This window comes from Ambystoma mexicanum, chromosome 11 (genome assembly GCF_040938575.1).
Source record: "Ambystoma mexicanum isolate Mex_15411 chromosome 11, UKY_AmexF1_1, whole genome shotgun sequence".
Taxonomy (NCBI): Eukaryota; Metazoa; Chordata; class Amphibia; order Caudata; family Ambystomatidae; genus Ambystoma; species Ambystoma mexicanum.
The window spans coordinates 1469684204-1469711742 of NC_090934.1; the positions used below are offsets into that span (position 1 = coordinate 1469684204).

The window sequence follows — 27539 nt, forward strand, 5'->3', positions numbered from 1 at the left end:
AGCTAGCAACAGCGGGAGGGGAACGGCATGCAATTTGGCAACAAGGAGAGCCAACAGTGAGAGCAGATCACCCAATCTCAGGTAGTGTGGGGAGTGGAGGTTATGTGAACCTAGGTGCTCGGGAAGAGCAGTTCCTTGACGACAAGGGTCTGAAGCTCTTTCCTAAAATGTAGAAGCGTTGGCGGGGAGGAGGTCCCAGAGTCTGGGGGTATAGATATAAAAAGGCCTGTCGTCTAGTTCTTTCCTTCCTGCAGCGGCAGAGTCCAAGTCTGCACATATCCTTGCTTTTGGTGGTTTCTCACTGAGGTAGCTTGGTAGATATGTTGAAAAGCAGTAAAGTTCTCTCTCTATCCTACGATTACTATTATTTTCATCCAAGTGGGTGCGAGCAACCAATCAGGTCACAGGATTTACATAGTGGTGTAAGCCAATATTAAAGGCTGCACACCGTTTTGGTGCAGCTTTTAAATATTTCGAAATATATCACTACCCTCCCCTTCTTTCATCTGCATGTGAAATCAGGGGTCTGGGTATTTCGCCCTAGCCCATTTGAAACTGCACAACACCTCCCTGCCATAACCATAACAGACTAACCTACACAAACACATCCCGTATCATCTGACGGGCCCTGTGTGCACTCGTGTGTGGCAGGGGAGCGACAGGTATGATTCAGAAAGACCACTCTGAGCATTCTCAGAGTGGTCTTTCTAAAATAGGTCTTTTTAATTTTCAATTAAATTAAAAAAGGCTATTTCACTCCATACCATGTTAACAGGCTCCGTTCGGAGGCCAGTCATCATTTCTATGGCAGTCCTTTTACTCGTCGATTTTTCGCTAGTAACAAAAACAGGGTGCAAAATCCTCCCGGCTTGTGTTATCTCAATTAGTAATTTAGCCTGCACCACCCTAGATTCCCCTGGGAGCCCTCACCCCCCCCCACCTCCACCAAAATGGCAGCCAGGCCATTACTGGTCAGTGCAGCTCACAGCATGTAGCATAGCTCAATATTGACCTGTTGCATAATACTTTCTTACTTGGGTACCAAACATTTTCATTTGATTTTGCTAAGCATTAGCGTACCAGCTCGTGGCTCTTCTCTGGGCTTTGGAGGGTTGAAATGTGTCTTGCTAGAAGGCCAAAGTGTGCACGCTCATGGTCGTCTTCAGTGTTGGCGCTCTCTGGCTGCGAGTCGGCCACAATCAGGCATGGAGTCTCCTGCTGTGAAAAGTCTGGGTCCAGCTGACTTTCATTTGGGTCCATCCGCTATCCTAGAAAATAACCATATAGGTTAGCAATGGAGCGCACGCAAGAGTAATTAGTGCACCAAACACAGTGCCTTTTTTAGCACATTTGCTCTCGTAGTGTATAGTTATTAGAGGGCGCTTCTTGGTCATCCTTGTCCCGACATCTAGGCCAAGCAAGCCCCTACATGACTGCTTATACCAGAAGGATCTAGGGTTCTGCTTTTAGGCAGATACGACTTGCCAATGCATGTAATATCAAGAGGCTGGTCCTGCAGATTAGGCAACAGGGCGGCATGCAGTAAAAGGTTATGTCTGGAGAGCGAGGGGAGCAGGAAACTTTTTTATTCAAGCACAAGGCAATTATCACGAGGCTGCGCACAAACCAAAATGAGCACAGCTAAAATGGAGGCTGTGCTGCATATATCAGGAATGTACAGTGGGTTCCAGTAAAAAGACTAGAATATTACACTGCATGAACATGTGTTTGATGATACTATAAACCTAGGCCACCCAGTTAAAAACAAACTGTGGGTCATTTGTGGTGCTATGGACGACCACTACCAAAAGGGCAACAGTTACTTTTCAAAACCCATTCAAAAAGTTTCATTTTAACACAAATAAAATAATTTTCTGCCAGACTAGGAACACAACGCGAGCCTGAATCCGATCTACAGTCATGGAAAAAAGGGGTGAACCATACAGGGTCACAATTCATCTCCCCCACCTCCACTAGATGGTTGATTCCCACAATGCTGAACTCAACACTGCATTCCCACACCACCGCTGCTATGCACAACCATCAGCTCCTTCCCCCACATTGGGGGCTTTTGCCACATGACCCCAAGCGATTCATGTATCCACACTGCCGCCCCTAAAAACTCTGTCTGATGCGTCCTCCTCAAAAGTAAATCTGTAACTGCCCATGCACATTTCTTCTTGACCTCATCACCTTAGACATCTTAGCCTTGACTGAAACCTGGCTCACCCACACAGCTAGCCCAGCTCAATCCATCACTATCCCCACAGGATACACCATGCTCCGATGTAACAGGACAGGTCACCTAAAAAAGGTGGTGGCGTGGCCCAGATCTACAAGGACTCCCTTGCACTGCACACCACCAGCCCTAGCCCTCTCCCTAACTGCAAAGCTCTCACAGCTAAACGAAAATTCTCACATAATGCCACCTTGACCATCCATCTCCTCTACCACCCACCAACACCTATTGCTACTTTCGAGGAGGACCGCGTGCACCTCTGTCCACGTCCTTGGCAGCTTTAGGCTGCACCCAACACATCAAAGAGCGTACCCAATCCCACAGCCGCATCTGGATCGTGGACCACGAGAGCACCATCTCCATCCTTGCCCGCTGTCTGACCAACACACCATCTCCTTCACCGTCCCCAAGGACTCCATTCGCGGCAAACCTGCGCTGGGCCAACCCACCACCATGGCCCGCAGGACACACAAACTGGCCTGCAACAAAATTACCCCTCTCCTCAACCAACCTCTTCCTTCCCACACACGCCTCCAAAAATCAGTAGAAGCCACCTTGCACAAAGACCCTTCCATGGCCAAGAAAATTCACCTGGCCAAGATCTCCACCAAATACAAACAATCAATCCTTAGCTCCAAAGCAGACACCTGCAATGAGAGAATCACCAAAGTGACTTCCAGCTCACAGGAACTCCATCCGCTGGGAAATAGAAACCCCCATTCTCCCCACCTTCCACCATCTCAAAAGACAACGCCTTCCTGCCTACAGATCAAAGAAACACCCACCCCCCCTTTCCAGTTCCAACCCATCAGCACCTCCACGCTTGCTAAAACCATTACGGGACTCAAACCATCCCACTGCAAAGGAGACGTCAGTCCAGCCGCCATAGTTAAGGAATGTGCAGACCCCTTACTTCCACTCATCACCAACACCAACACCACCACCACCATCATCATCTCCTCCTCCTCCTCCTCCTCCTTTGCTACATGCACTGTTCCCTCCAAGCTTAAGGAATGCTGGATCTCTGTTGCTCAAAAAGCCTGGCCTCGACCCTGCCATTCCCAGTATCGACGCATCAGAACAGTCCCCTTCCTCCTGAAAAACAGGGACAGAGTCGCTTATCTACAAATTCCTTGAATTCCACCCGATCCTGGGAACTGGTCAATCAGGCTTCCGCCCTAAGCATGGGGCTGAAACATCCCTCCTAGATCTGAAAAACCAACTTGATGATGCCAACGACCAGGGTCCCCTCTCGCTACTCCTACTACTCGACCTCTCAGTGGCATTCGACCTCGTAGACCACGAGATCCTCTGTCAGACCCTGACTTCTTTGGCTCACCCTTTGGAAGTCGCCAATTGGGTTGCCTCGCTCCTAGCAGACAGATCCTCACAAGTCTTCGACGGGGAGGCCACTGCCAACCCCAAGCCTACATCATGTTGTATACCCCAAGGATCCTCAATCTCCCCCACACGCTACAACGTATAAACAAAACCTTTGTTCGACCAATATGACTCTAGGCATCTCATACACAAACTACGCCAGTGATACTCAAATTCTTATCCGCCTCACCGGCAACCACTCCAAGGACACTCTCAGAATTAACTATCTGCAAATCCAACATAGCCAGGATGGCCACACATAGCCCGTGCCTCAATGATGATAAGACAAGAGCTTCTCCTCATTGGGCCTCCTGGCCATCTGGCAAAACTACCACCGGCCTACAAAACCTTCATTGATGGCCATAACATCCCTGTCACTACCTCTGTCAAGACCTTGGTTGTGTACTTTGACCCGCCAGGTCAACCATATTGCCTAGTCATCCGGCTACGTCATCAAGCTCATTAATGCCAGCAAACCCTTCTTCTCCACCGAGAACTGACTCAAAGTTGCACACGGCCTTATAAGGTCTAAACTGCACTACTGTAACTCTTTAGTCTGCTCTATTCTCAAAAAAGGGTTCTGAGTCACAGAAAGGGATCAACAAACTTCTTGCCCTGTGAGCATATATTTTTTCCATACAAAAAGAAGGTCTGATAGTATATTGGGTGTCATCTAAACACTCTTCCCACATCAATTGGCATTAATTATCACAAAATTGTATTAATTAAGAATTGATACATTTCATAAAACAATCATAAAAATGATCATAGTGCATAAGACATATACAATATGTTAAAACACCACAAGTAAGAACACCACAGGTGAGTAATGTTTTTTTAAGGATCACAATGATGTGTGTAAATATCACACCTGGATTCCTAAGCTTCACTACTTTCAGCCTATTTTCTATTAGTGCATCTCAAAACAACCCAAATGCACTATGATCATTTTTAGGATTGTTTTATGAAATGTATCAATTCTTAATGAATACAATTTTGTGATAATTAATGCCAATTGATGTGGGACGAGTGTTTAGATGACACCCAATATACTATCAGACCTACTCTTTAGTCTGCGGCATCTCTGAAAAGAGCCTGCACAAACTACAAACAATTCAAAACAATGCCCTGCAGGTAGCATTGGACATTGGTAAGAGGGACCACATTTCAGAGGCTAGAAAAGCTGCCAACTGGCTCCCGATCAAGCATAGAATCAATTTTAAGATTCTGTCCATCACCCACCGCTGTCTCTTTAATGATGCCCCGCAATATAAAGCCGACAAAATAAAGAAACTCTCTTTGGCAAGGCCCATAAGATCCCTGTACAAACACTGCCTCATCACACCCAGGTTCAACTTCACAAGATCGGCGGGGGGGGGGGGGGCAATCAGCTTCCCAGTCTGGGCACCTGCACTCTGGAACGATCTCCCACCCCACTTGCGAGACAAACCTTCCTACAACGTCTTCAGAAAGCACCTCAAGATGCACCTCTTCAACTGACTTTGACCCTCTACCCTCCCTCTCCCTGACCCTCTCCCTTCCATCCACCCCCAGATCTTCTTCACCACTGTGTAACTAGCAGCTAGATGGCTATGGGCTTTGCACGCTGTGAATACATGTTCAAATAAAAATAGAACGTTCCAAGAAGTCAGAACATGTTCTCAAGCCAATCACTCCTTGAGAGTTTTAGTTTCATTCATAAGTAATGTGTATGAGCCATTTGACAACTGCAGATTCCCACAATACTCACCCTAACACTGACCAATGCAACATTGTTTGCCACAAACGTACAAACACCATTGATTTTGCTATGTGAACAGCAACAATTTGTGAAACTGTCTCCACGCTATTTAGTGAAATTTCCAGACAGATTAGGAACAATTTTCTTAGAACACGTTTAAACTTAAACACACACTGGAGAAGACCTGGCTAAACGAAAAAAAGGGGGAGAAGCACAGAAACTGTGCGAAATATGCACTATTCCCACTAACCAATCGCTAAGACATCTATTAATGGACGGTGAGGGACTTGTGCGAGATCAGCCCTTTTTAGGAGATTTGTAGAACGGGAGGAGGGTTTAACTTCAGAACCTCTTTGGGATAGAATGATTTCTGGTCATGAAGTGGCTTTAACATCCACAGTTGTGCAGGTCCTGAAAAGATGCAATATTGTCATTTGAAGACACAAGTCCGGAAATGATGCAATATTTTAGTTTAAAGCAGACTGCTGCTAAATGTACACCTACACATGAATTAGGTGGTAACGAGAAAATGGCATACCTTTTTCTAGGCCAAGACTAATAATATCTGAGCTCCATTAAGATTCTGCAATATATACACCGAAAGAAATGGAAAGTGGCTGTGTAATGTCATTATAGTAGAGAAATGGTTTCAAGGTGTGTAACTCTTTTTCCTTCCTGTTTCGCTCCCTTTTCATGAAACTGTTGTAATTGTGCTTTTTACACAATAGTTGTGATTTGGTATGTAAAGGTTTTTTTTTAACCAAAGATACATAAAAAATAAACTGTATACACATCCACCGAGGCAAATCTCATAGCCTGGGGCAGAGAAGATACAACTCAAAGAAACATAACTGATCACACACTGTGCCCTCTGTCGGGAGGAGGTTCATGCCCATCTGTTATTGAATAACATTGTGTAAATACTATAAAACCCACTGCCATTCTAAGCTCTAGGCACCTTCTGACGCTCAGGCTCTTTTGCCAATACTGAATTGGGCATACTGCTGGGTATGTTCTTAGCCATCACAACACAGGCTCTTTGTCCATTCAACCAACATTGTGTCACTCAGACTTCCCAACACACGCTATGTGGGCATTGGGTAATTGCTACTGCCCTCTCCACCTCTCAGGGAAATGCAGTATGGGGGCAAGCTTTGCTTCTCTATAAAACTGTACTCTGCTTAGAAATAAAACCCAGGGTTGTCCTGAAATTCAACATGGCACGAAAACATCTCGTGTACGGCAACAGTGGATGATTTTTACAGGAAATAAAAACACCACCTCATGTCCAGAAATAAGATATTTTATTCTGTGAAAGACATTGGAACTTCTTTGATTACCAAAATTGCAGTGCCAAGCGCTGTGCCCATTTGAAATAAAACTGAGGTTTTCTATGCTCATGTAATCAGGAACCACTTAGAATTGAGACGGGCAGATAGAACTTCCTGTGTAGTGGATATTCTTGGGCAATACTGTGGGTCCTACTACCAAAATCACAAGCTTCTCTTACGTGTCAGCAGGGTCTAAAATACTTTCTTAAATTACATGCTGTTTCTTTCTCTTTCTAGCTTCTATTTTTAAGAGGAAATATAACCAGTCACAAACACGATTTTGAAATCAATTCTAAAATAACCATTGAAAGAAAGGAGAATGGCACAGGATTATACGTGCCTTTATTAATGCTAAAATGTGGATTGGATGTTGCTGAAATCAAAATGATCATTACCTAATATTATTAGGTCCCTGATGCCCTGGGGTTGTGGGCACTTGATGATCTTATTCCCTTATTGGTGAAGAAGCTCCTAGAAGCGGCTATGTCAGAGGCGGCGCATTCTCGAAAAGAGACCCTAATATTATTAGGTCCCTGATGCCCTGGGGTTGTGGGCACTTGATGATCTTATTCCCTTATTGGTGAAGAAGCTCCTAGAAGTGGCTATGTCAGAGGCGGCGCATTCTCGAAAAGAGACCTTTGTGCATTGCTTGCAAAACACGACAAAACACCCTGCGATAACTGGGCACCCAACAAATCAAAACAGCAAATAAAACAGAATATAGAAACCCAGGCCTATTCCAAATATTAGAAATACAAGTTTGAATGGATTGTTTACAATACACGAGGGCCCTGCAGACCTTCCTACCGAATGAAAACTGTTTTTGAACGTATGATGCTTCAATTGTATTTGGAGTAAAGTTGTATTTTGTACCAATAATAGATTGTTGCCTTTTTATGAATAATTATTGATATTTGATATAGAATAATCAATTATTCATACGCCAATTCCTTAAGAGAGCTTGAAAACTATTAATTTTCATTGTAACAAAAGACAGCGCCATTAGGTGCTAGTGAAGGTCCAAGGTTACGGAATGAGATGCTGGATACCTGGCATCCTTTCTGCATACATATCCAGAATCAAACTAAATACATATCTATTAAGCTGTTAAAATAAAGATTACGCCAGGGACTATCTTATCAAGGGCAATACAATATCCTTTGTCCAGGGAGGCAGACAAAGACATTTGAGACAATTGCTGCGTTAGTGCAGCAAGGGATTTTGGTGCCTTCAGAATCCTAGTGTAACACGGCTGTGTACCCAGTGAAGAAGGCGACAGGGGGATTGTGCATTTTATTCAAGACTTGCGCCTGTTTGAACCATAATGTTGAAGCAGAGTTCCCGTTAGTTCCCAATCCTGCGACAATACTAAGCAGCATTCCACCAGAACCTACCCATTTTACGGTAATAGATTTGAAGAATGCTTTCTGCTCTATAGCATTACATGAGGAGCCACAGGATCTGACATCGTTTCTATATAGAAATGAAAAGTAGAAACACACAAGGCTACCTCAGGGGTACTGTGAATCACCCTCTGCATTTAATAGGGTCCCCCAAATGGACCTAGGGAACATACATCCGAACAGCATAATCGTTCAGAGCACAGATGATATTTTGGTTTGCAGCAGATCAGAAGAGCAGTTTTGAAGAGATTCAGTACAGCTGCCGACAGTGTTAGCAGAGAAGGGTTATAAGGTAGGTAAGGCAAAGTTGCAATATTGCCAAAGTGAGGTGTTGTACATAGGACAGGTAATAGCATAGGAAGGTAACCCCAAGAAGAGCAGAGGCGATCTTTAGAATGCCACAGACGGTAAGGGAGATGCAGAAATTCATAGGTCTCTGTAATTATTGCAGGGCCTGGGTGTTCAGTTATAGCACATACACAAGAAGACCCCTTCTAAGCAGGCTCCGGGAGGCCCAGAGGGGGGGGGCAGATAACCTGACATGAAAATGTTTACAGATTTGGCTTGTCGCACTCTGCTTATTCTATTTAATTGAAGCAATATGATTGATGAGAGAAATAAATAACTAAGATTGCAACAAAATACATATATATATATACATATATATATATACATACATATATATATATATATATATATATATATATATATATATATATATATATATAAATAATTCACCACAGGGTCCATAGACACATGTTTCGAATGAAATCGTCTTCAAGATAAACATCCGGATTCGCTAGTATTTGTCAATTCCGAATAAGCAAATGAAGTTACTGTGGTCACTTCTCGTGTTGAGTTCAATACTTTAAACAGATTATTCCCCCAAAATTATAATTCTCTATATAGTGCGTGCCCAAGAGACTGCAATATGATTGATTGTTCCTGTCATTCCTAGGCCCGAAGGATCCAAGTTTGCGCATCAGATAGCCTGCCCAAAATGCAAGTCGTCTTGGGTTGTATCCCTTCAATGGGGCGTGTGTGGGAGAACCCGGCATGGACACAGGAGATGGCTATAGCATTTGAGGAATTGAAAGGGGCAATACGCACAGTCCCGGTGTTGGGGTTCCCGGACTATAGTAAGGAATTCCATTTGTTATCACACTCCAACGGAGTAGTGATGACGGCAGTGCTCATGCAGAAAACACCCCTAGGGCACAAACCAATGGCTTATTAGAGTTGGCATTTAGACCCAGTAATGAAAGGACACTACCCTTGCGAACAAGCATTGGCTGCTGATGCATTTGCAGTAGAGAAATCTGCAAATATCACAACGGGGTGTACTACCACCTTTACGTGGAGCATGGCCTTTTTGCTATTGTAATTATTTGTAATTGCTTATTTATACAGCGCTTATACACAAGTGAATCGCTTCAAGGAGGGGAAGGGAACAAGGGACTACATTAGTCATTCTTAGGCCTTGAAGTTTCCGAATGATATATATATAAAAAAACTAGCATACTAGGCCTGATGGCATTTCTCTTAGGTCAAGTGCATGAAGTGTTTCAGGAGCGACCAAGTTAGGTAGGGGAGACAAAGGGGGAGTAGGGAGGAGACCAGGACAAACAAACCTACTAGTCCTAGTACTTTCAGGTCATTAAGTCTACAGACGGAGGTGTGAGGAAGGGGGAGGAGGAAAATAAGTGCACCCCGTTCAGCAGGGCCCTGGGTTAAGTGCAGAGAGGTTACCCCTCTCCTGGGGCGCAAGCTGAAGTGCAGTAATGCAGAACATGGTGCAGAGGCCCGGAGGCAAGTGCAAGACTGGAGGGGGAGCCAGGACCGGTGAGGCTCTGGAGGTGAGGCAGGCGGCCAGTCAGCAAGAAGCTGTACCGAGTTAGGGAAGAGAAGGAGTGAGGCAGGAGAGAAAGAAAGGAGGTAAGCAGGGGAAGAGGGTGAAAGAAGGAGGAACAGAAGAGGAAGGTCTTGAGGAGTTTCCAGAATTTAGGGTGATCCGGATCAGGTTGAAGAGAGGCGGGAAGGCTGTTTCAGAGGGAGGCACGTGCAGCGGATTAAGATCTACCCCCAAATCTCTGTTTGAAAAAACAGCTTAGCCACAAAGAGTTGGAGGACAAGCAGAGGGCTCTAGAGGGAAAGTATTTAGGAAGAGAGCATTGTGAAGTGCAGGACCCAGCCCGAGAAAGCCTTGTGGATTATGCAGAGGGTCGTGAACTTGATCCTTGCAGCCACAGGGAGCCAGTGGAGGGATTTCAGCACCAGAGAGATGCAGTCCCTGGGCTTGAAGCCAAGGATAAGTCTTGCAGTTGTGTTCTGGATGAGTTGTAGAGGATGGAATTTAGCATTAGGAATATTGAGAAGGAGGCGGTTGCAGTAGTCCAGCCTATAGAGAACCAATGCTCTGGAGATGGTGAGCCTCTGGGGAAAGGTGAGAAAAGGTAGAATACCTCTGAGGAGGTGCAGCTGGAAGTGAGACTTTAAGATGTCAGATGTGAGAAGAGAAGGAGAGAGTGAAGTCAAAGATGACGCCCAGATTTTTGCCTTATTAGAAGGTTAGGGCGCAGGGCCAAGGGAGGACACCCAGAGTGAAAGTGGGGAAGCGGGAGCAGGAGTCTTTATGAGACGATCTCTGTCTTAGTGGCATTGAGGCAGTGAGCATTTGCAGCACAGTACGTCTGAACTGCAGACAGTCAGGGATGAGTGAGGAGGAGGAGGCCGAGGGTAGCCTGAAAGAGAGCTGCATGTCATCCACATAACACAAAGTTAGAGGTAAAGGTAGAAATCCTGTGGGCCAAGGGGGCCATGTTAACATTGAAGAACCAGGAGGATAGGTTAGATCACCACAAGTAAAGAAAGTCATAGAGGAGCGAAAGGAGCCAAATTCCACACGGGACCCTTCAAGATTGCCTTCACATTTTTCAGTGCAAACAGCAGACCTAGCAGCTCTTAAAATGGCATTAGACGCACAGGAGGACGAGATCACTGGGTACTCTGACTCTACCTCTATGATGTCACATCCACAGTACATGCCAGATTGTTGCGGTGGAAGATGAGGGGCCATCGATGTGCTGACGGTACACCTTATTGGCCAGACTCAGACACACTACAACGCCCATCAGCCATAGAGGTCATGAATTGCCAGGCACACACGAGGGGGAAGGTCCTGATTTCCCGAGGCAATGAAGCAGCAGACACAGAAGCGTAGGAAGCTGCATACTTTCAGAAATAAATGAGTTTGACACCCCATGCATACGCGTGTGTAACATGATACTGAGAGAAGGGTATATAGTTAATTGCCTGTTACCCAAATAGTAGAGTTTCTGGGGTGAGCATCACTAGAAGAAAAGGAGTTGTGGGTAAAGAGAGGATGTTCAATATCCCCTACAGATGCATTGTGGCAACGAGAGCACAGGAAAGCCAGCGGTTCCCACAACATTGATGCAGATTGCGCTCACTCTGCTGCATTACCCCACCCACCCAAGTAAAGATGTTCTTGCTGCACATATTGGGGAAGATTGGTTCCGTCCCAATCTGGTGGAATATATTGCCACATTTAAGGATAATTGCATAGCATGTAAAAGTGCAATGCGGGTCGGGTCACACGTTGCGCAAGGAGCAATACCGCACCCTAATGGGCCCTTCTAACATCTCCACATAGATTATGTGGATTTGATCCAAGATTGCCAAGGGTACTGCTGCATGATCATAGTGCTATGCACTTTTTCCGCGCTGTATCAACGCTGGACCATGCTCACACTCCAATGCCCTCAGTGCAGCAAAATTCCTCATCAGAAATGTTCCCCCGATGGGGGGTGTGCAAGGTCATGCGTTCAGACAATGGGCCTCACTTTGTAAACAAAACCTTCCAAAACATCACAGCCCTGCTGGGGATTAAGCATAGGTTTTCCCGCGCTCATCACCCACAAGCAAATGGGATTTGTGAACGCCTCAATGGATTGCTGAAGGAGAAAATAGATAAAATAAAAGCAACATTAAAGAAGGGATGGCTACATTGCCTGCCAACATTAAAGAAGGGATGGCTACATTGCCTGCCATTAGCCTTGCACAATCAACCCGGATCTGACCACCATTTAACCCCTCATGAGGAGGTGATAGGACGACGAATGCAACTCCTGCTTGCTCCTCCCACTAGAGCGTTGACAGATGCCCAAAGGACAGCCACTGTGACGAGATGCACAAATACCTCACTTCAATGATGGCTAGTGCTTCTTTGATCTCCTGACAGCTCCAGTCTTGGCAGCAGAGGTCGAAGAAGGATGGAGAAGAGAACACACCAGTAACAGACTCTGAACTGCTTAAGCAACCACCTCTTTATCTGGGAGAACCAGTGTATCTGCCTAATTTTGTTCGGCCCTGGTACAAGCCCAGGTTTGAGGGCCCGTATTCTGTAGAACAGGCATCAGACAAAGCAGTGAAGCTTGTGGGACAAAAGGTGTGGAATTATCAAGCCCTGCCGAGGAGAGACCTCCCCTGTCCAACATGTAGACGATTCAACACAAGAACAACAATGAGAAAAAAACAGCTCCAAGAATGCAGACACAATCAGCGACTAGAGCTAGACAAGAACAAAATGAAAAAAATAGACTGGGCACACTATCCTTTCCTTACACTAGGTAATCATTGTGAAAGTTTGGACTGATTTTGCTAATGCTTTTATACCGGCACCAACTTTGAGAAGCACTTTTTCTGGGCTTACAGCCTCATTCGAACAAATGATGCCACATAAGGTGTTCTTTTATGCTTCTCTCCTTTATGTGGCACACACTGAACCCATATTAACACGAGGCAACACACATGTCATTGCATTTCTAACGAGTGCTAAGGTGCGACTTGTCTGGGAGCGATTGTTTTTTGCTGCACTTGCTCAGTATTACCACAGGAGAACTTGACCACTAAATATTAATGATGCATTTCAAAAGACTTTTTTAAGGGGACTTATTGAACTCTATGGACAATATAAAAAAACATCCAGCATTACAAAAAAGGAAGCTGTGACAAGATACATTGCGTTGATATTTGTAGCCATCTGTTGTCTCTTACCCTCTGTGCATTACAAAAGGTTGTATTGTTGCATGCTCAAGCTTTGGTCCCTGTTTACACACCCCTATTCTTGCTCTCACTGAAACCATATCTGGGCGGGTAACCAACGCTGCCCAAGAAGTAAAAAGACTCAGGCGAAGCATAGATATCGACTTTGAACATGTAAATTATTACCTAGCTGATTCGCCACATGTGTCTAACAACGTGTGGTACAAGCACATGGCCAGGTTGGGGAGAGAGAAAACATAGCAGAGCAGAGCAGAGCTGCTATGTGTGCTCCCTCGTCCCCCTATTCCACGAGTACCTCCAGAACATGCATAGCAACAGAAATCCCAAAAGCCACAGCACAATGCCTCATGCACCTGTCGCTCGGCACAAGAGGAGGCCGGTTCCAAGGCAGATGGGCCACACCAAGATGGATGTTGCAGAAGAAGCTCCTGTATGAAGATAGCTATATCAAGACTCAAGAAATGATAGATGACTATTGGAGCACTGACAAGACCATAGAGTATGTTTCTGACAGCACAAACAAAGGAGAAGCCAGAGTATATGATATGACATTTATAACGTGCCTATACACAAGTGTTTCAAGGCGCGACGGGGCAAGGGAAGGGGAACAGAGGGAAGACAGACAACGCTCCTACTAGGCCAGGTGTCATTCAGATCGTGCATGTGCAAGGAAGGGGGAAAGAAACGTACAGGGGAAGTACAGTACATGGGATAATAAATAATTACATGAAAAATACATTAAGAATGGCCAGCTGGTGGCAAGTGCAGGGTGAGTGCAGACATAAGTGCTGGTTTGGGGACTGTAGGGATACAGAAAACAGACCCCCGGTGCAGGGTTGCCAGGGAGGCAGTGCAAGTGTGCAACTGGCAGGGCTAGGGCCCGAGTTCAGATGGGTGGCCAGGTAACCCGTGCAGTCCCATTGTCAGCCAGGACTTCAGCAAGGGAGAGGGGAGAAAGCAGAAGCAAAGAAGAAGGTTTTTAGGAGCTTCCGGAACAGAAAATGGTTCTCCTCAAGTTTCAAGGGGTAGGGAGGCTGTTCCAGAAGGAAGCCCCAGCCGAAGAGAGAGATCTAACACCAACTTGTTGCTTGGAGAGCGACTGGCCCTGAGGGAGTTGGAGGCAGATGAGCGAAGAGCTCGAGGGGGAATATATTTAGGAAGCGAGAGTTGAAGGTATTGAGGCACCAGGCCCCAGAAGGCCTTGGGGACGATGCAGAGGGTTTTGAACTTAATCCTTGCAGCCCCAGGGAGCCAGTGCAGAGATTTCAGTCATGGAGAGATACGATCCCTGGGCTTGAGGCCAAGGACAAGTCTCGCAGTCCTGTTCTGGATGAGTTGCAGAGGGCGTAGAGTAGAAGCAGGCAGATTTAGAAAGTGGCTGTTGCAGTAATACAGCCTGGAGAGAACCAGAGTTCTGGAGACAGTGAGCTTCTGGGGGAAGGAGAGGAAAGGAAGAATACCTCTGAGGAGGTGCAGCTGGTAGTGTGACTTCTTAGAGATGTCAGAGATGTGAGGGGGGAAAGAGTGTGGAGTCGAAGATGACCCCCAGGTTTTTAGCCTTACGGGTGGGAGCAGGAAGAGGGCCAAGAAAGGCTGGCCAGAGAGCTACAGGAAAGGAGGGAGTGGGTGTGCCGATGAGGAGAATCTCAGTCTTACTGGCATTAAAGCATAGGTCATTGGCGGCACACCACTCCTGGATAGCAGACAAGACAGTCAGCAAAGAGAGAGGGGGAAGAGGTGGCTGAAGGTAGCCTGAAGATGAGTTGAGGGTCATCCGCATAGCACTGAATGTTGGGGCAGAAAGTGGCAACAAGTGCAAGGTATTGGTTGAACAGCCAGGGAGAGAGGTTAGAGCCTTGGGTGACACCACAAGTAGAGAAAGAGATAGAGAGGAAGGACCCAAATTGGACCTGGGAGGGTCGGTCAGAGAGGAAGGAGGTCAGCCATGACAGGGGCTGACCGGTGATACCTAGGTTATCACAGAGACACTTTAGCAGGATGGCATGGTTGACAGTGTCAAAGGCAGAAGAGAGATCAAGCAAGATGAGGACACAGGGGGTGTTAGAGTCAAGGTTGGAGAGCAGGTCTTCACGGATGTTCAGGAGAGCAGTTTCCGTGCTTCCGGCAGCTCTGAAGCCAGACTGATGGTCATGAAGAAAACTAACAGATTCAGTGTGGAGATCAAGCTGGGAGATGGCCAGTTTCTGCAGGAGCTTGCCCAGGAAGGGAGTGATGGAGATTCGGAGATAGGTGGCCGGGCAGTAGGGATCAGCAGAGGGTTTCTTAAGAAGAGGGATGAGAAGACTCCAGTGGCGAAGGATTGGTTGCAGAAGTCAGCCAAAGCAGGAGCCAGGGTGGCAATGTGGTCCTTGATGGTTTTGGAGGAACAGGGTTGAACCGGTTTTGATGAAACTTTCATAGATCAGACTGGTCTAGAAACCTTGTCTGCGGAGAACAGGGGAAAGGCAGAGAAGGAGGGAGGAGGAGTGGCCGCAGAAGGGCCAGAGGAAGAGCAGGGAGTATAGGGGGTGGGGGGAAGAGGAGGAGAGTGAGGATAGCATGTCCTGAGTTGTAGAGATGAAGTGAGAAGCCATTGCTGTGCAGAGGGCCTGGGAAGGGATAGGAGAGGTAGAGACTGCAGCAGGATTGGCCAGTTCCTTGCAGATTATAAAGAGTTCAGCCGAGTTATTAGATGCCGCCGAGAGGCAGGCTTGTATATGAGCACTCTTCTTGGTGAGGACAGAGAGCCGGTATTGCCTTTGGAGCAGGCGGCAGGCCAGTTTGTCGGAGGATGTACAAGAAGTACGCCATTTCCTCTCAGCCACTCTGAACTTGCGTTTAAGGGTGACGAGGCCTGAGTCGTACCAGGAGTTGCACTTGGCTTTGGGCTTCAGGCGGATCCTCATGACAGGGGCAAGGATATCAAGAGTATCAGATATAGCAGGGTGGAGCATGGAAAGGGCTGCGTCAGGGTGAGAATCAGCCAAAGGGGGCCGAGGGGCTGAGAAAGTGGCGGCAAAAGCCTCAACTGATACGCGCTTCATGGGCCGGATGACCGAGAAGGTGGGTGGCAGTGATGGAGGTGGCTTGGCCTGTGAGGTAGAGAGGGTGAAGTGGGAAGAAAGGAGAAAGTGAAAGGTCTGAGGAGATCAGAACATCCAGAATGCCCTGCAGAGTGAGTCGGGCCAGAGGGAAGAATGAGAGAGTCACAGAGGTCGCGAAAGAGTCCAGAGGAAGGACAGGAGGCATCCAGGGGGATGTTGAAGTCTCCAAGAAGTGGTTGAGGCCAGGAGTGAGAAGGAGAGGTCCGCCCACTCAGAGGGGAAGGAGGAAGTCTGACCAGGTGGCTGATAGATAGTAGCCACAGTAAGGGAATGGCTAGAGGAGAGAGAGAGAGAGCCTGCAGATGAGGCATTCAAAAGAGGAGTAGGCCTGCGTAGGGAGGACAGAGGCAGGAATCCACTTGGGGAAGATCAGGGCTACACCCCCTCCGGAGCGAGTGGACCTGGCCGCAGAAAGGGTCTTGCAGCCGTCAGGGAGGAGCGTGTCAAAGCTTGTGACAGAGCTGGCCGTGAGCCATGTCTCGTGAGACCGAGGATATCGAGGTCAAGTTCTTCCAGAAGGCAGCAGATGTCAGAGGAGTGTTTGACAGTTGAGCAAGAGTTAAGAGTGGCAATATGAAGAAGGTTGCAAGGACTTCCAGGGGGGGGGGTACAGATCAGAGGTACGCCCTGCAGAGGTGTGGAAGGAACCCGAAGGGGGGCAGAGAGGGAAAGACAGGGCAAGCTAGCCGAGGAGGCGGCAGCGGGGGGAGGCGAGGAGGCGGGGGAGGGGGGAAGAGGGGACAGCAGAAGAAGAAAGGAAATTGATGAGGCGCAGGAAGCATCTATCAATGAGGTGAAGGTTGGCCTTGGACCAGGATGGTCCCATTGGAATAAACATTAATGATGACCTTCGAGGAATGGAAGGAGGTCAGGAGGGCATCCCACCAGGTGCCACCATTAATGGGAGAAGAAGAGAAAAGGGAGAGCACAGAGACCATATGAAGGGTGCATAGGTCTGGCGAGGGAACGACAAAGAATGTCGGTGAGAGTTTCCTTGGAGGAGGCACTAGTATAGGTGTCAGCGATAGGGAGGCCTGGGTTGGAGACCAGGATATCCTTTTTAAACTTCTTCCTACCAGATTTCATGAGGAGAGCAGGATAGTCAACAGAGAAGCAGTTAGAAAAGATAGGCGAGACAGAGAGCACCATAGAGTAGGAGGGGAGAGGAGAGAAGAGGGGAACATTAGGGAAGGACACCGGGAAAGGGTGCAGGCAGACAGACAGCGAGAGCCAAGAGGGTTGAGCAATAGGGCAAGACGACAACACCCAGGATTTAAGGAATTTTCGAATGCATGTTTACAACAGGGGGTAAACCCACCTAAGTTTGAGAATCCTGAATAGAGGGAGAAAGGCCTAGGTTTCACAATGCAATTTTAAGTATTGGTACAGTGCAAATTAAACAACAGGGGGAAGAAAACACCTAAATTTGAGAATCCTGAATAGAGGAAGTGACACAAAGGGAGTTGCAATGCCCAAAGACAGAACAAAGAGAGATAAGAGGAATGGCAGGATGCTGGGAAAGGCCCCAGTTACTAGTATATGGACAAATATTCACAGGACAAGGATGAAGGAAGGAATGATAGGGTGCAAAGCACATGCACTCCCGACAGTTCCAGTAGAAGTGGTGCAGAAGGAAAATGACTATTGCCTCAAGGAGTGGGTAGCAAGTGCAAAATTGCTCACCTGAGTGGAGAATGAAGCAGGTACCATGCCAATTATACCACTAGAGAATGCTTCCTTGCGTTTCCAGAATGATGGTCTGGTGAAGATTGGAGAGAATATGCAAAGGATGCAAGCGAATATCGAAGATACCAGAAATGAGCGTAGGTACTGCGGTGCTAATGGATCACTACTGGGCCTGGGGGTCCATGGCATACATACAATTACAGGCTAACTGGGGAGGGATATGCTCTCTAGTACAGCTGAACACACCAGCATTAGTAATGCCTCGAAAAGACATAGGATTAGATGGATTGCCCAAAATGAACACACACCAGAGGAAGGAGAGATCTGTCGAGCTAACAAGAGTAAAGAGAGGAATTGTGTCTAAAATGGAAGATGCACTAGACGCAATACCACAAGAACACAGACTATTAAGCAGGATGGAGATATTCTTTACATCAGTGGTTCAGGAGTTCAGGCCAATGTGAACGCCAAGTGCCTCCAGATCACTAGATGGGAACTGTTGCAGACGGTAAACTCGACTATTAAGGGGTTTAACGCCATCAAGGAAGATTTGATAGCTGTTAGATTGATGGACTTACAGAACAGATACATTCTGGATCTCCACACGGCTGTTGAAGGAGGCGTTTGCACCAAGATCGGGCCTTATTGCTGTACATACGTGCCTCCCACGATGGAGAGAATGGGACACTAACAGGGGCAATCATACAATTATCAGACTTGCATGCTAAAATGGAGGCAGTAACAAACCCAATAGGAGAAGGCGAAGATTGGCCGACATACGACGTTTCCTGGATACCATCATGGATGGCGAGAGGATTGATAGTGTTGATATCTGCCTTAGTGCTAGTATTATTTGCCTTCTGCATTATCAGAGTAGATATAGCACAATTCAAAAACACTACTGAAAAAACAACAGGGATGAAAATATTTCTGGACACAGAAAAGAAAACTGATAGAGAGACAGACTCTCTGCGCGTTGCAATCATATTTGGCGCAGTGTCCGCTGTTCCCACCAGATACAATGTTCCGCTTTCCCCCAGATCCCCGCAACTATTGGAAAAGATGGATGTGGTGCAAACTAAACAGATTGTTTCTATAGGACCTGGAGCTTAGACTAGCATGTGAAGTACCATGTACATCTGGGGGGTAGGTGGGGTGGTAAAAAAAAAAAAGGTATGGATTACAAGGCCGCACATAAACAGAGCGGGTCGACTATGAAGAGTGTTTGATTTGTGGACCAGAGGGGGGATTGAAGAGGGAGACCCAATCGTGGCCCTCGTTACACCCATCCCACTCTCAGCCCGATGACAGAGAAACAAGAGATGCACATCGCTTCTGGGCCCTTCCTCCCCATCATGGATGTATCGCAGGTGTGAGAAGTGCTACTCACTCAGACAACCATTCAGACCATACTCGGATGACATTATTTAAGAGATAAAGCTGTCATCAATTTAAGTCAACTGACTGCAACCTCGAAGAACACCGATGATGTCACAATTGACATCGTGACAGATATGTTAGACATGAAGCACATAGAAATACCTGCATGAAGTTACAGACATTTAGCTTTATTGATGATAAACAAGAAGCCAATGCTTATGACTCAAATAGTTAGAAGACTGACACACGTATATCTTTTTGCTACATGGAAACCGCAAGATGCATAAGAATCCATATGAACTGCTTGCCGATGCTGAACCACAACTAACATGGACGGCCATGCGAATAAAGATGGAAGCCAAAGGTACATTGGAGTGAATGGGAAAAGCAGGATGACCTTAAGAATATAGGGAAAGGCTGACAGGCTGATCCTGCTGAAGCATGCAGACCAGGCACCCAGCAAGGACCCCGTGCACAGCCTTGCCAAGGACATGTAGGGAAGGAAAGTTTCAAGTTAGCAGAAGAGATAAGACTCCTGCAAGGAACACAAGCCGAAAATCCTACTTGCAAGCAAGAGAAATCCATTTTGTGGTATCTATACACGTGTTCTGAAACTACAAGACAGAGCCTATTCATTTCAACCAGACTCAAATGACTGTTCCCATCGAACCACAGGTAGAAGAATAGAAAAGGCAATACAGGTACAACGCGAATGGTCTGTCTCAAGGGCTAGGAGATCAGAGAGGGTAATTTATTGGGAACATGCAGCACCTTCAGAGTCGTTCCCACCACCTTGAATAGTTGCACTTGGCCTGGTAACTCTCCAAAGCTGAGAAAGCGCTTTCTGTCCAATCCCAAACTACCTTCCAGCTAAGCTTACATTGATCACCTCCCACTAACCTGTAACTTTGTATTTGTGACACAGAGGATATGACTTACCCATTGATTATACTAATCCCTTATAGAATACATATATAGTTCACCTCACTAACCAATCCCTTACACTGTTATGTTTCTGGTATGTAACCTAATTTTTGTGACATCAGAGGTTAACAAGACTGAACGACAGGTGCCTGGAGAGCGAGAGTCCTTGGAGAAGAATTTTGTGTTGTTCATGCTGCGGTCCCAGTCATTTGAATTGTTAATAAAGACAGTGAACTTTGTCCTATGGCTGAGTCTTCCGTTCTTGAAGCAGGGGATCTCCAGTGCCCAGTTCCTCTTGCAAGTAAACGGGGAGACTGATTCCCTTGCCACTATTACAGTGGAACACAATTCAAAGGTAAGTAAATAACTTTGTATACTTTTCAGAATGGCAGTAAGCATTTAACAGGCAAGTAAGAGCTTCGTAACACTTTGTAACTTATTCTATTTCAGCGATAATCAGTTGCAGCACGAATACATAAGCACATAAGTACTTTGCAACACTTGTTCTATTTTTTAGTCAGTGGCCTTATACTTTGGAAGTCCTTCCCTAGTCTAAGTCATGAGTGTTCTCAATGGCAGAAGGGAGACACTGGTGATACAGTGGCCAATAGTAGGCATGTCAGGATAAGGCACGGATGCAGGAAAGAGTTCCTGAGGATTTCTCGCCGAAATGCAGGTCTTCTTATGCCGTTTGGTCCCACCACTCCAAGGGTCGGAATCGGCATCTTCGGGATTCTCAGGTCACATGGAAGAAGGGGTCAGAACAGGCAGCGGTTAAACAGGGATCTCCAGTCGCTGGAATTAGTTACAGCCGTCTTCCCTTCTTCATAATCGGATTCAGCTCCAGTGGTCGACCTATCTTCATATTCATCTTCCAGATCCGGGTCATTTATCTAGGAACCCAGCCAATCAGCACACATGCTACCATCAAATTTTGGTGGTTGTTGTCCATTCAGGACAGCCAGCCTCCCAGTTAGGACTGGTTCCCGGAAGGCATGCCAGAAAACAAAAGGCTGTGGTGTTTCGGACTTCTCCCTAATTTCCTGTCTTCACAGACATGATGGAGCCTCGGCAGGCTACACAAGGGTTCACGTCGGAAATGAGAATCAAAGCAGGACTTCCCCTCTGAGGACGGCAGACCAAGGACCAAGAAAGGACAAGCACACTAAAAATGAAAAGTCAACATTCTAGATGAACGGCGACCCTTCTGTGCACGACCACAGCTGGTTTGACAGCCTTGCGAGTCAAAAATCACACAAAAGTCAGTAGAACACGTCCATTGCCACAAGCCATTATAGTAAGCTGGTCACTGTAACAGAATTGTTAGAAGAGCAGTGAGAAAGGGGATACTATATATCTCCTTAGCACTCCACAAAAGGTGGGGTGTGCTGATCTCAGAATGGGGATTACAGAAAGGATAACAAGTATCCTTCTACCCTTGGGAACAGTAGTTCACACAAGGAAAACAAAATAAAAAGGGAGCTCAAGGGGCACCCCAGCAATACTGCCCAAAATGTTGTAGGAAAGTATAATTCCAAAAATGTAAGTACAGAGAATCATAAAAAGGACACCCATAAAAAGAGTAAAAGAAAGGTTGAGTGGAGAAAAAGATTCCCACTCGCTCAGGAACATAGAAAAATAATCCACGAGTCCAGCAAAAAGTACTGGGGGTCTCACAGGTGACGGAGATTTAGCATAAAAATTCAAATCTAGCCTAACAGTCATCAGAGAGGTGTAGCTGGGGTCTCTAATACCATTGGCCACAGGACCCACGTCTGGGCAAACCCGTCCCACTCAGATTGACTGGATGGAAGCTTTTGAATACCTCTGGCCTTGCCCTGTGCATTCCACCAGGCCATCATCCAGCTCAATTGCGAGTGGTTAACAGTAAACCCAGAGTGGAACCTGTATACCCAGACGTGCTGTCCCGTTCCTTTCCCCTCCTCACCCGAGTGGTAATCCTCCAATTCGTCTTATTGAGACGCCGACGTGCGCAGAAATCTCTCCTAGTGGATGAAGGAACTTGCCTACCACGAGAGGAAGCCACAGTGAATGCTAGGAACAAGCAGTCCTGGGACCCCTCTCCCGTAGGAGGCGGCAAGGGAAAAAGCCTTCTTGGCACAAAAAACCCTTGTGAGGCAGGAGGTCGAGCAGAGGTCTTCCTTGGGGAAGTATCAGAGTCCAGCAATCGAACTGACGGCCGCTGCGAGCTGAAGTGGCAGAGCAGAGCCGAAGGGGACGGAGACCAGAAAGCGCTCTCACAACAAGGGAGAGCATGAAGGAAGCTCAAGCAAGAGAACTCGAGCGGCAACGGGACCCAGGAGAAAAAGCGAGAGAGAGAGAGAGAGAGAGAGAGAGAGAGAGAGAGAGAGAGAGAGAGAGAGAGAGAGAGAGAGAGAGAGAGAGAGAGAGAGAGAGAGAGAGAGACTCCAGTTGAGGAGCAGGGGAGAGCCGCCGGAACTGAAAGCGAAACTGACCCAGAACCAGGAAGGGAAGAAAAAGAGAGGGAGGAGAAATGCGGAAGAATAAAGGTATCGCAAGGAGCGATAATGAGAAAAAGGCAGAGCGGCCAAGCCGCAAGGCGGAAAACTAGCGTCTAACCCAAAAGGCTGAAGAGGAAGCTACGGGGGTTGCAACGCATTGATCGCTGGGAGAGGGAGACTTATGAACCTCCCAGCGATCGCCATGTTGAAAGAAAACTAGACCGTGACTGCACGTAAGCAATACAACGTGCTGGAACTACGGTCGGCGCCGGAGCCTCCATCGCGGTAGTAACCGCCAGTCGGCTCGGCCGCGTATGACACGTGCGTCCAGACCCTACTCTACCTAGAGACCCAAGCTACTCCTCACTGATGATGCCCAATGAGGCTGAAGCATGTTTGAAGTTGCTTGTGGTCTCGTACAAAAGAGATGCAGACTGTTTGGCACGTAGAGGTTGGGGTGCTCAAAGCAAAACCAAAACCAGGTTTCCAGCAACAACATTCGTTTTCATTCATTTTGTCATTCGTATAGCGCCTTTTACCATATTATGTTCCCAACGCACTATTGGCTGAACGCCCTTTGAGGAACTGGAGTCCACATTTGGGAGAATTGGGAGGTGCTATTAAGCGTGTGAATCCCGACTTCTTTTAATTCCCATGGGAGAAGGGCAGAATCAACAGCACTAACTTTATATAGGAACTAGGTAGGTGCAGCTTCCCTTTATGGCGCCGAAATTTGGGACAGTGCTAGTTTAGCAAGACTTAACTCTTTGAAAATTGTTTTTTTCAAAGAAACTGCTTGCCGTCCCCTCTGGTTGCCCAAAGTTGGGTCTCCTCCCCTTCCCCCCCAATTGCATTAGAAGCTAGTTTTAGGCCAGCTTTGTATTGGGTAAGGATTTGGCAAACACCCTCATAGGAGATTAGAGCAGCCCTCATCCATGTAATGAGTCTGCAGGGAGGGAAAGTGCTGCCGCGGTTTCGTCATGTAAAGTCAATTTTGTTGGCATTGGGGTTTAAATAATTCTAGACAAACCCATACACTATCAACAAAATACATTTGGTAATGTAAAAAGGATCGCTGTTGATTATATTCAGAGGAAACTATTTGATGCCTGTAATTCTCTTTCAACAGGCGTTTAAAACCAAACTGGGCCTAGAATCATACCTTGAATTGACCAGCCCCTACACAAGCACTATTTCTAAAGTTGAGGCTTAATATTCTTAGTGTTGCCACCTTTGCCAACAACTGCGGACCAGGGTAGGATTCTTCAAGCGCAGTTTGTGAATATGAGCCTGAAACTCTAGTCCACGTTTTGCTTTTGTGCAATAGGTATATGGTACTAAGAGTTATATATATCAACCCTTGTTAATTCTCAAGAAAATATGCAATAGCAATGAGGAGATGCATATGATAAGGCAGTCATGTGACATGAATTTGGTATCCCAAGTCCTTAAGTACATTTATCACGCAAGGCTGTATAGTCTCATGGCCTTATCCGCATAAACGCCCCCAAACTGTACTTATACAGTATTTTTATAAATCCATTTCGCATGACTGAAAGAGTAATAACGGCTTTTAATGTTATTGTATTGGTTTGTAACTACACAATTGTATGGAGATGTCTGCTGTTATGGTATTTTTGCTGAATAAAGCCCATGTGGTGGTGCTGTTGATTATGCGTGTGTGCATTTCAGTCATTAAAGTTATGTGAGGGTGGCCAGGACACTGCTAGTCACCCAGGTCTGAATGGAGTGTGGATGGGCGCAACGGAGGTAAGCCCATGAACTAAAAGGGCTGGATTGTTTTTAAGGAGATAGAGAATTGTGGGAAGCTACAGTTTGAATCTGTGTCGTAAAAGGTAGCTTCCTTCTTATGGCAGAGGTTTGTACCGTAGTGTTGGTTTGTACCGTAGTGTTATATGAGAGTGCCGGGTGCGTGGAATGAGCCGGTGCCTTGCGCAAAGTAACGAAGGTGCAGTGTGCAAGTGAAAAAAATGGGTTAGGTGTACAAACAATAATGTCTACATCCTGGATTCAATCTATGTACAAAAAGCAGTGCTACGTTTCACGATCGATCCAAGTGCTAAATGAATACATAAGGAATCGTACAAAAATGTCGACCTGGGAATTGCGACGGCCGAAAATGCCGACTTTTGTTTTTAACCCCCCTTACACCACATATATATGTGAGGGGTGTAGAGTATAATATTAATATGGGGGGGGGGGGGCTGCAGGAGGGTCTACCTCCTCATATATATGTGGTGTAAAGGGTTAAAAAAAAAAAAAGGCAGCATTTTCGTTTGCCGCAATAATCTCATAGATCCATACATAATACTCACCCTGCGAGAGGATCTTAAAGTGATAAATTGCCATCCCAAGTTCCTTCCAGTGCAAACATTCTGGCCTGCCTCATTTGATTTAGAATTACATACAGTGGCCACTACAAAAGAGGGGTCCGGAGGGCCCGATTGTCGTCCTCCCAGGAAACCCAGTGTTGTTCTAAGGTGCATTTTATGTGCAAAGTTGTGCCCACCCTCCGAGCCCATGCAAGTGCAACACCCAGCCACTGTCAGTATTTTAACACGTGCAAGTTACTGGAAGACCCCCCCCGCCCCCGAGTCCTACGTATGGGTTGGCGGCGCACCAGGCAGGGTTGGCAGTGGAACAGGGGACAATGGAGAGTCAAGGTAGGTCGCTGAGAGGGACATGTGGGAGGGAGTGTGTGGGGAGGAGGTGACTGCTGGCTGAAGCTAGTCTGTGGGTGGCGAGGGAGTGGGAGCAGGGAGGGGGAACAGGCTTCCTAAAGGTCAGGTGATCCTCTATGAGACGCAGTGTGAGGGTGTGGGAGTTCCAGAAGGTGGGCGCAATGACAGAAAAACAGACACGTCCTAGTCTGGAGAACGTGAAGGGGCGTCACTACCGGAAGGGGTTCAGAACCTGATCTGAGGATTCGGGAGGGGTGGTAGCATGTGAGCTTGTTTTGGCTGAATTCAGGGCCTTTTGATGTGGTTTGTGCAGTGTGTAACTTACATGGCTTTGAAAAAAAACTGTTGGCTGATGGGCAGCCAGTGAAGTATCCTGAGTGTAGGGGAGATGTGTTCTCTGGGGGGGAGAGTGCCAGCAGCAGCCTTGCTGTGGAGTTTTGGATCCGTCTGAGCTTTCGGAGTTGGTATGCAGGTGCGCCCAGGTAGAGGGAGTTGGAGTAGTGTAGGCGCGAGAGGATGATGGCCATGATTGCGTAGACTATGGGGTAGGAGAGATATAGAAAGACCTGCTTGAGGATGCAGAGGTGGAAGGTGCATGATCTGGAGACGCGAGAGTGTCAAGTACAAGCTAAAAGTGCATCCTAGGTTTTTGACGGATGGATAAAGATTATTTGCGAGCGGTGGGAGTGGAAAGAGGAGATACATCTGAGGGCAGAGGCCCTGATGCTTAGGTCCATGTCTGTTCGTGAGTATCGACTGGTTGATCGTTTCAAAGGCTGCTGAGAGGTTGAGGAGGACGAGTGCGACACAACCCTCGGAGTCTGCTGTTCTTTTCAGGTCGTCTCAGATAGCGACAAGGGAGGATTCAGTTCCATGTAGGGATCTGAAGCCAGACTGGGCAGGGCCAAGAAGGCTGTGAGATTCAGCGAAGAGACTGAGCTGAGAGTATGCTGTACGATCTAGTAGTTTGGCTATGAAGTGATATTTAGAGACGGGCAGTAATTGGATGGGGGGGGGGGGGGAAACAAGAAAGAGCCTTTTAGTAGTGGTTTGACGCGAGAGGTTTTATATGCTGTAGGGAAGATTCCAGCTGTTAGTGAGTAGTTGATCATTTATCTGGCGAGGGTGCCTGCACTGGTGGAGGAGAGAATGTTTTTGAGGAGGGCCGAGGGCAAGAGTTTTCCTGGGATCCTGAGGGGCAGCTATTGGAGAGAAGCATTGAAAACTCCTAATGGGAGATTGCAAAGAAGGAACGGAAGAGGGTAGGGGTCAGGGGTAGTGGAAGCGGTAGTCGACGGAGCTGAAGAGGGCGATAGTTTAGCATGGATGGCCAGGTTCCTTTCGATGGCTATGTTGGAAGTAATGGTCAGAAAGGGTATTCCACAGTCCTTCGGAAACAGGAGATAGAGAGGAAAAGCAGAAAGGGTCTTGAACTCAGATGATCTTGTGGAGTTCTTTACGGGGTTTGTTTGCATTGGCGATGCGGGGGGTGTAGAAGGCATGCTTGGCTTTCCCGATTTCGAATCAGTAGGCTCCGGTCTGTCTAGCAAAAGTGGCTTTGTTTTGGGCAGAAGGTTGGTCGGCCAATGACATTGGTGGGAAAGGGGTTTTGGGGGGCTTAATGATGGTCTGGGGAGAGGATTCATCCCTGGAGATTCAGAAGGACGGAGAGTAGGGTGGAGGATAAATCTGGGCAGATGGTTATGTTATTCCAGAACTGGATCCTGGAGAAATTGTCAAGTGGAGGGTGGAGGGGGTTTAAGCTGAGAAGAAGACAGCCGAGTGATCAGTCCAGATGAGGGGGTGGGTGAGAGGGGATGAGAGCAGATTGGAAGAGCTGAACACTACATCTAAAGTGTGACGAGCAATGTGTAAAGGACCCAATATGAGTTGAGTTATGCTGAGGGCTTCCAGGTTGTCAAGGAGATGACGGGTCATGGGGCTGGAGGAGGTTTCGACCCCAATGTTTAGATCACCAATGACGGTAAGAATCAGGTGCGAGATCAAGAAGGCTGCTACAGTGTTACTCAGAGAATCTGCGAAGGTTCTATTATAGCCAGGGTGTCTGTAAAGGAGGAGGA

At 46.9% G+C, this 27539-nt stretch overlaps 1 protein-coding gene across 5 annotated transcripts in view; it reads right to left on the reverse strand.

Moving 5' to 3' along the window:
- TP53BP1 (tumor protein p53 binding protein 1) overlaps nt 1-27539 on the reverse strand; it is a 429855-nt gene that overhangs the window by 325873 nt on the left and 76443 nt on the right. For all 5 annotated transcript variants that reach the window (XM_069625154.1, XM_069625150.1, XM_069625153.1 and 2 more), the window contains exon 2: nt 1081-1268. In XM_069625154.1, the coding sequence (XP_069481255.1) occupies nt 1081-1260 (180 nt within the window). In that variant the 5' untranslated portion in view covers nt 1261-1268. The remainder of the gene's footprint in view (nt 1-1080; nt 1269-27539) is intronic.